The sequence below is a fragment of the Malus sylvestris genome, chromosome 4 (genome assembly GCF_916048215.2).
Source record: "Malus sylvestris chromosome 4, drMalSylv7.2, whole genome shotgun sequence".
Lineage (NCBI taxonomy): Eukaryota > Viridiplantae > Streptophyta > Magnoliopsida > Rosales > Rosaceae > Malus > Malus sylvestris.
The window spans coordinates 15,026,763-15,036,606 of record NC_062263.1 but is presented as its reverse complement, the minus strand read 5'-3'; the positions used below and the strand labels follow the sequence as shown (position 1 = coordinate 15,036,606).

General features: G+C 34.8%; 1 protein-coding gene across 1 annotated transcript; it reads left to right on the top strand.

Moving 5' to 3' along the window:
* The first annotated feature begins 4,160 nt into the window (after positions 1-4,160).
* On the top strand, positions 4,161-7,792 carry LOC126618493 (probable pectate lyase 12). The gene is made up of 5 exons (XM_050286581.1): positions 4,161-4,517; positions 4,619-5,085; positions 5,948-6,251; positions 6,403-6,750; positions 7,574-7,792. Exons 1-5 carry the CDS (start codon positions 4,387-4,389, stop codon positions 7,770-7,772), a joined length of 1,449 nt encoding a protein of 482 aa, XP_050142538.1. The 5' UTR covers positions 4,161-4,386; the 3' UTR covers positions 7,773-7,792.
* Positions 7,793-9,844: the final 2,052 nt, after the last annotated feature.

Genomic DNA, 9,844 nt, shown 5'->3' with positions numbered 1-9,844 from the left:
ACCCGTAATCAGGGAATCCAGTTCTTTGCAAAAATGTGCAGGAAATTTGAAAATATTCATTGGATAAACTGGAACAGCTTAAGCAACTCCAACACTGTTTTGCCAACAAAGCAACATTAAACTCTTGTAAAATTCTAAAACCCAGCCCTCCATCATTCTTCAGCAAGCCAATGACATCCCAGCTAACCCAATGAATCCTCTTATCCTCATTATTTTGTCCCCACTAAAAACCCGCAATCAGGGAATCTAGTTCCTTGCAAAAATGTGCATGAAATTTGAAAATATTCATTGGATAAACTGGAACAGCTTGAGCAACAGCTTTAATCAGTACTTCTTTGCCCACATGCGACAACAATTTATGTTTCCACCCCTAAATGTTTCTCAATAATCGATCTTTAATATACCCCAAAGCTTGACATTTAGACCTACCCCAAATTGTTAGCAGACCCAAATAAGTACTAGGGTTATCAATAATTGGCATCCCAAGTATCCTAACCATCTCCTCCATAACTGTCCTTGGTGTGTTTGCACTAAGATAAACACTTGATCTATTAAGACAAATAAGGAAACAATGTTTAGTTAAGAAAAGTGAGTACATAATTGGCCACTCGCAGATTTAAAGGATATTTGTTGCTTGAATTTTTTAAAGGTTAATGTTCTGAATTTTTGGGGTAGCATAAACGGATGAAGAGTCAATTTTGACCAAGTTCTTCTCTATTAGTCTCAAGCCTTAATTTTCAAAAACTTAGACCATCTCCAATCGGGCCTGCTATAGAATCATAGGCCAAAGGATATCTCTTTTTGACACAAAACTCATTTCTAATGGATATCTAGGCCAAAAAGTCTTGGGACCCACAGGCCAAAATCCAACCATATGGCCGGGCTGGCCATCTTTAGCCAGCCAACTCTTTCAGTTAGGGCCGGTTGATTTTTTTTTTTTAACACAAAATTAAAAATTAAAAAATTCTCATTTTTTCCTATGAATACCTAAGACATTTCTACATCATTAATTTCTCACATTCATTTCACCCTTCCATATTATCTTATCTCATTTTATTTCAATTCTTAACATTCTATTCACCTCAAACACTCTTTTCATACACACCCCTCTCTTACCTCTTCCAAAAATCTTTCCTTTAATTTTTTTCAATAATCTTTCAATGGCCACATCTTCAAATGACATTCAAAATATATCTGGAGGCTTATTCATTTAGTGATAAGTGACACTCAAAATATGTTTGAAAACCTTTTTTTAATAGGAAAACTAATGAAAAGGGCTTGACAACTTTGAGTTTTAACAACAAGAACAAAATAAATGGTAAAGTGAATAGTACCAAGATTGACTTTTTTGTGTAAATATGTGGTTTTTCGTTAAAGTGAACAGTACCGGGAGTTTTTCGTTAAAGTTCTCTATTTTAATATGGTAGTTTAATTCAATTAACCAATCAAATTAAAGGACATGCTTAAAATAATAAATTATTGAGGGGGCTAAAAAATAGCCCTCTTCAATTGGAGATGCTATATAAATATGGTCTAACACTGTTCAATAAAAAATAATTTTTTGCAGAGCTATAATCTGAACGGGGGCTAAACATAGTCCATGTAATTGAAGATGGCCTTAGATGCTCAGTTTCTATCTTAGTGTCTTGAGTCTGCTTTGCCAAAATCATATATTGCGCGTGCTTATAATTGTTTAGGAAATTTTTCGAATTAAATTATTTCTTTTATTTTTCTTTTGAAATTAGGATATGTTAAGATCATATAGATAACTTTTTGGGAACTTTAACGAAAAACTTTCGGTACTGTTCACTTTCACGAAAAACTACATTTTACACTAAAAAGTCAATCCTGGTACTATTCACTTTACCCTTCATTTTGTCCTTATCGTTAAAACTCAAAGTTTTCAAGCTCTTTTCATTAGTTCTCCTTAACTTTTAGGATTGTACTTGAGTATTCTTATTATAAATCAATATTAAACTTTGAGTTTTTTTTTCAATTTTTGCTGAATTCTTACTAATGGATCTAGCTCAAAGTTATCGTTCGATTTCCCTATTCAATTTATCAAGCTGCGTCAATCTTTCTTATTACAGTGTGTTAGAACTAGAGCTTCCAATTAGAATCAATATCAGTAATAGGTGAAGATAAACTTACATACATAATGTTGTTATATTGTATTATTGACACAAAATGTCACAATTTAGATATATTCATATTATAAACATTTCTCCACAAAAGAATGGGGAGAGCTTCAAGCAGATAAGGTGTTTATAATGGAAGAAGATTCTCTCCCCTTCTAATTTTTCTCTCATTTCTTTTCCTCTTACTTAAATGGTTATTATTAAATTACGTCAACATCTATATTAATTTTTTTGTAAAGAAAACAAGGTAAAAATAAAATGTAAGAAAAGTGGAGGAAAGGAAATGAAAATAGATAGATAAAGAATTATACATGAACGTGGTGAAAGCTGACACTGTACGAGCTGAAGACTGAACTTGGGCAGTGCAGAGTCTTAACTGTGGTTTGAGTAAGGTCCAAAAAGTCAAAAAGCCCCGTCCGGGCACCACGAGATACCAACTTCCTTACCTACCAACCTTTCCATAATACTGCATAAACCTAGACTAATGGTCCGATTAGCTAGTGCCATGTCATCAATCATTAGACTAAACTAAACTCTACCTTATCTAGTATATCTAGCGGTTTGACAAATTGACGTTGTAAAACATGTTGTATATGGAGCACAATTTTACACATCATGGTTAATCATTATCCATATATAAGACTTTTTGGCACCTGGTTGATTTGTGAGCTGGATGACAAGCGGGAAGTTTTTTTGTTTTTTCCCTTTTTTTTATTTTTTTTTTATTTTTTTTAATTTTTATAAAAGGAGAAACTGATGACAAACCACGGTTATAAACTATTTTCGGATTCGGATAGGCTATGAGGAATTTCACCCTACTTGTGACTACAGTCAAACAAACTCATCAGCTCATAATATCGAACATGGGACCTCCCATATTTTTTTTTTATTAGAAAGTCGTAGTCCACGCTCTTACCAATGGACCACTTTCTGTTTTGGAGTCCAAAGGTTTTGTTTACAAGTGGGAAGTATTCTTTTTTCTTTTGGGGTCCAAAGGTTTTGTCTACAAATGCCTAAATTTGCTTAATCTCTTCATAATATTCTAAAGGGTAGTGCTATTCACCGCTTATTTTTATTTTTCACATAATTTTTCAATTTTCAACTGTCAAATAGAATGAATTGAAAATAAATTAATAACAAAAAATTAACAAGGATGTGTGGCAGGTAAAAAATAGGTGTATGAATAGCACTATCTTATTCTAAAATTTGCTTCCATTAATGAAATACAAATCTCTTTGATAAAGGGGGAAAAAATTAAAAAAAAATGACACTAATTAACCATTCAAAAGTGCTGTTGGAGTGGTACATGGGTAATAATGGAGAAAATATTACATTTGTAACAACATTATGATCATATAACATGCCAATATGGTATTATAAAATTGTCTAAATTTTAATACGTGTGCAATCATAATACTAAACTCGATCGTAGACGCTCTAAGCTCAAAACACTAAACTTAACTATAACACTCTAAACTCAACGCGTATAATAATTTGACTAAATTTGGCATAGAACGCATCTCTCTACATTCACATTTATTTTTGGTACTAGCTAGCTTTTAGGATTTATGTTTATAGTCAACCAACATCTATCTCCTATTGTAATTAAGATTTGTGTTTATATTCATTACAAAGTGAACTATAATTCATGTATTTATATTGATAAAAGATAATTAGTGTATTCCAAACAGATTTACTTTTCCAACAGCATTAATCTCCAACCATTGCCAGTAATGCTGGAAAAAGCTTCTGGGAGACCGTTTCCTCGAGAGCAGTTGGATTCCACTGCAGTGATCTCTCTCTATCTCTCTCTCTATCTCTCTCTCTCTCAAAGTTTCTTTTTCTTTTTACGGATAATACTAAAAAGATTAAATTTATAGATAAATAAAAATTAATGATTGAATTATTATTTATATATTAATTTAATTTACAAATTTTATCAATAAATTTATTCTCCCAAAAATTATCCGAAATAAAAATCCCAAAAGTCTAACATCAATTATTATAAAAGAACACTGAAATGACACTAATGTGGATACAGTTAGGAGTGTGGGAGAAGAAGCAAGTGGTCATCTTCTCCACTCACACACATTCACTACGGTGTATTACAACTCAATTACTGTTTGTTATCTTCTCAAATTAATCACGCAACTCCATAACCAAAACCCTAACTACATACATTCTTGTACCAAATTGGTATAAAATTCCCAGCAAAATATCAAAAACCCTCCAGACATTTCCTCAAAAAATGATCCCCCGAACCTGCATTGTCCTTCTCTTTCTTCTCACCTCATTTTATCCTCTTGCCTCAGCATTCGTCAACCTCACTCTCCCTGGTCAGCATCCCAACCCAGATGAAGTTGTTCTACAAGTTAATAGGTACATAACCTCATTTACTTCCTCTGTTTTTCTTCTGTTTCTTACCATTTTCCTAGATCTGAGTAACGAATTTGCACTTTTTTTTGTGTGTGTGTTTTCAGGATGGTTAATGCTTCATTAGCAAGAAGGCATATGCTGCAAACAACCCAGAAAGACCAGCTGGTTTCTGCATGCTTAACTGGTAACCCGATAGACGACTGCTGGAAATGTGATCCAGATTGGCCAAACAACAGGCAAAGCCTGGCAGATTGTGCAATAGGGTTTGGCCAATATGCTCATGGAGGCAAAGGTGGTGAGTATTACATTGTGACGGACTCTTCGGATGACGATGCCGTGACTCCGAGGCCAGGCACTCTCAGATATGCTGTGATTCAGACTGAGCCACTCTGGATTGTGTTCCCTGGCAACATGCTCATCAAGCTCTCCCAAGAACTCATATTCAACAGCTACAAAACCCTCGATGGCCGCGGAGCCAATGTCCACATTGTGGGTGGTGGATGCATCACTCTGCAGTACATAAGCAATGTCATCATCCACAATGTGCATATCCACCATTGTCATCAGTCAGGTACTGGAGTTTTTCAATTTTATTTTTCATGAATATTTATTTGCCATAGTTAATGTGCCACCAATATTTTGTCCCGTGTGCAAGGAAAACTCGATTTACCTATGTGTTGTTATGTCTCATATTACCTAATAGACATGCTATTGAAAAAACAAAAAAAATACACATGCTATTAATTGCACATTTTTTTTTTTTAACAAACGATAATATCTACTCTAGGGGGTTGGTGGTATGCTAAACCTTATAATGGGTTAATAACAATGTGGTTCAAATTCACATTTAGAGAGAATCAAATCTAAGATTTCTCACTTACAAGTGAAGAAGAATATCACTAAACCGTAATATTAATTGCACGTATTTTAAATTTTCCAATATGTGTCTCGGTTTATTTGATACATACACACTTTACCTAGTATGCGTGGTTTGCTGATACTTACAAGTATTTTAGTTTTCCAAATACGAATCCGGAGTTATTTGGTATATACCATTTTTGTAATACATATGTCTTCTTGTTGTTGATAATTGTATATATTTGTGTTCACCTAATATTTATTTGGATTTACATAAATCAAGATTACTCTTTTTTACTTTAGGATCTATGTTTACCTCATTCATGTTAGAGCAATGTTATTCACTCACCCCATTTTACTTTCCACATATATTTGTTAATTTTTGTCTATTGATATTTTTCGATTCACATCCGACAACAAAAAATTATAAGGTGTGCAACAGGTAAAATAAGTGTATGGATAACACCCTTCATGTTATAATACATGATGTTTACGAATGATCGCATTCAGAAAGTTGGGCCCAAATTTTAATTTGTCTAGTCCCTCAAATTTTAGTAATTTGTTTGTGTGTGCAGGTCAGGCTAATGTGCGTTCAAGCCCTACTCACTATGGCTTTCGCACAGAATCAGACGGTGATGGGATCTCCATCTTTGGATCCAAAGACATATGGATAGACCATTGTAGCCTATCACACTGCAAGGATGGACTGATAGATGCAGTGATGGGGTCCACAGGAATAACAATATCAAACAATTATTTTTCTCATCACAATGAAGTCATGCTGCTGGGCCACAGCGATGACTACTTGCCTGACTCCGGCATGCAAGTCACCATAGCCTTCAATCACTTTGGAGAAAAGTTGGTGCAGAGAATGCCTAGGTTAGTCATACTATTATGCATCAAACATTGTACGCTATACATTAATTTTAAAGCGGCTCAAATCCAACCGTTAAGTTTCTTTTGATTTTTTATGTAATTGTGAAATTCAATAATGTATGTTATATATTGACGTTCTCTAGAATTCTCGTAGGTGTAGAAGGGGTTATATCCACGTGGTCAACAATGACTTCACTCAATGGGAAATGTACGCCATCGGAGGCAGTGGAAACCCTACAATTAACAGCCAGGGAAACCGCTACACTGCTCCATCAGACCGTAATGCCAAGGAGGTGACAAAGCGTGTGGAGACGGCGGAAGGGAAGTGGAGGGACTGGAACTGGAGATCGGAGGGGGACATAATGGTAAATGGAGCATTTTTTGTGGCATCTGGAGAGGGAATGGAGCTTAAGTATGAGAAGGCCTACAGTGTGGAACCCAAGTCTGCTGTGCTTATTGACCAACTCATCATGCATGCTGGTGCCCTTGGTGTTGGTGGCAGGTCTCTTGCTTTTTCTTTGTTGCTCTTTTTCTTTCCCTCTGCACTTTTCTTTTCTTCTTTTTCCTCCCTTTTACTTTTCCTAATTGGCTATGAACTCACTTTACTGTTCAGTAATTTCCACTAGTTCATGCCAAATTTACGGTGCATGGGTTGATTTCAGGCTCAAATTACGTAAGTTAGATTTACTTGGTTTGAGGTTGGGGTCATCCTAGGACTTCTAGCATTTTAGTTTCACTTTCTTTGATATTCAAAATGATCCCAATTTGTCCACAATTGAAATGACTCTTAATCCATCTAGGATATGTGAAGAGTGAGATAGATTTAATTCCCACTCATTTTTTACTTTCAGCACGATTTTTATTTTTCAATCTAATATTATGGTTAGGAGAACAGAAAAACGAGAGAGACGAGTACAAGAGGTAAAAAAAATGTGCAAAAAAATGATTCTCCTATATACCTTTAAATTACCAAAAACGTTTTTGGTAGTCTTCCGTTAAAATAAACAAAAATGCTATTTGGATGTTCAAAGATTCGTTATTACCATATACTGGTAGGCTTTTTTTATTTTTTATTTTTAAAGAACTCATAAATGAATATGCAAGAACCATCTGAGATTCATAATAGAGCACTCCGAAATACACAGTAAATTCTCACTTTTTTAAGCCTGGCTTTAATTAATTTAACTCTATTTAACTTGAAGTATTGACTGAACACATTTGTTCATCACGTTAACTTATAAATAGTGGTGCTTTCTTGGTTTGAAATGGTAAAACCTGTACGATACTATACTCTGACAATGCCTAATGCACTTTTGTATGAGCAGGGACAACAACCTGGGGAAGTGGAGCTCGGACGGCGACGGAAATGGTTTAGGCTCTGGTCCAGACTATACGGATGACATGTCGGGAAGCAGCAGCATTCTACTGCCGCCACTTCCATCCACCTGCACTGTCTTCTCCTTTTTCATCTCATTGTCATTCTTGCTAGTTTTGTATGTTATCCCAGACGACATGTATTTATAATATGAGAAAATATTCAATGATTTTAATCTCCTTTATTTATATCAGCAGTGTCTGCGCGAAGCATATTTGGTATCCAAGACCAAGAGAAAAGAAAAAATCATAAAAGCAATAGAATATGTTGCCTTTTACTTTACTTGGCGTAATTCTGAATATAGTTTATTAACTCACTTTGATTTAGGATGAGATGTCTTCTGAAAATGGATAACGGGTGATGCAGTTCCCATCTAGTTTCCAAATCATTTTTATATTGCAGTTGAACAACTTTGTGTCTCGTTTCTGTGTTAGTGGTTTTCTGCTTTATATCCATCCAGTCGAGGTTACCAACTTAGTGTTAGGCATGGCTGGGTGGATAGAACTAGAAGGCAATGATGTGTTAGGTTTTGATGCCAAATATGTTGTTCAACGGACTAGTGTATCAATGTTGTCTCAAACTTAACTGTCCAAGTTTAACATGTCTCGACTCCAGTAGTGAACATACATATATATGTAGGGTTTTCTTTAAAACGTCTTAGTTTTGTATATATTAACAGTAGACTGTTTACTTGCGTGTTGTAAATTGTTGTGATACTTTTTCGACAAAAGAATATTTCTTTAATTTTCATATTCACAACTTGTATCGAGCCACACTACACAACCGCAATATAAAATAGTGAACCATTAGTATTTAAAACATGAATTAGAACTAAGGTTGTGATCCCTTTCTCCTTATATATAATCCTGCATATATATGTGACGTCTACTGAAGCTCAAGTTCAGTTGATGTAGGCATCTTTCCAGCTGCCAACCTCATATATAATCTGAGTTGCCACATGGATAATGTTATCTTCTGCTTTTGCTTACGCTCGACCAACTCTTTTCCTCATCCAGATTACAAGTAGAGCTAGGTTGTCCGATTAATTTTTGTTTTATGTTACATATGGTCACACCAACAATGCAATAGCAATAGTAAGAAAAGTAGGAGGCTCGAACTATATATTATTATCCATTTATTATAGATAAAAAGTAGGAGTCTTGATGGTTGGTGGTGTGCCACAAGCTTTTTTTGACCAATTGATAGGTTTAAGTTGGGGTATAGGTTTAGCCACTTCCGTTGAAATATAGAATGTGTAACACTTGTCAAGGTGCTGCATATGTGTTCAATGAATACTTGAAGATGGCTCTGAATCATTAATTCACAATTATTAATACTCCATTAATTCAGAATCAACATTCAAATCAAATTGCTTACAACCCTAAATACCAAATTCTTCAAGCTGCCTAATCAAAATCTAAGATTATCACTATAATCAACACAGAAACACCGGTGTACCTTTTGGTTTCGAGGATCCCATGATGGTTGTATTAATAAGTCGAAGGTCTTGGTCTTGGAAACAATTCCTTTAAGTAGTGCCTCACTTCATTCAGACCTGCATTGAGTCTAAACTTCTAGGACAACTCAATCACAGCTACAAATATTAACCACTGTACATATAAATTACAAAGAAAACTCATGTACTGTATAAGAAAAAACCTCGCAACTTTTCAAAATTATGTGTTGCATACCATTAACCAATCCCCATGTTAGAAACTTCTATGACTGAAATGCGTAGTTACCACTAAATATGTCACGTTAAGCAGAACAGATGAATCATATAATCAATACACATAAAATCACCCAAGAAAAAGTAAAATTATAGTTAAAATTAAGTGAAAAGGAATGCAAGGAATAAAAAAAAGATGGAGTTACTCTGAGCTCCGAGTCTGTGCATTTCTTTTCCAACCCCAAAACTGCATATAAGTCACTGCTTTTCTCCTCCCCATTAGCCATATCTTCCTATTCCAACTCCTTCAAATCCAACCAAATCCAAAAACGTTAACCCAATAAACTAATGTTCAGCCTTGCAAAAAACAGTATGCTGATTGCAAATTCCCATACTATTAAAAATGATCAATAATTCCATCATTATCATTGTTACAAATCAAATAATATCACCCGGTTTATGCTATAATACATGATCGAATAAGATGACTGTACGAAAAAAACATGTTTGCGCGACGGAAACTTGCGCGACGCATCAAATTTCGTCGCGCAA

Excerpts from the sequence above, each read along its gene's own strand:
- LOC126618493 (XM_050286581.1), top strand. The coding sequence starts at position 4,387 with ATGATCCCCCGAACCTGCATTGTCCTTCTCTTTCTTCTCACCTCATTT. Across the intron at positions 6,252-6,402 it reads TTGGTGCAGAGAATGCCTAG|GTGTAGAAGGGGTTATATCC; the intron begins GTTAGTCATACT and ends GAATTCTCGTAG. Across the intron at positions 6,751-7,573 it reads GCCCTTGGTGTTGGTGGCAG|GGACAACAACCTGGGGAAGT; the intron begins GTCTCTTGCTTT and ends TTGTATGAGCAG.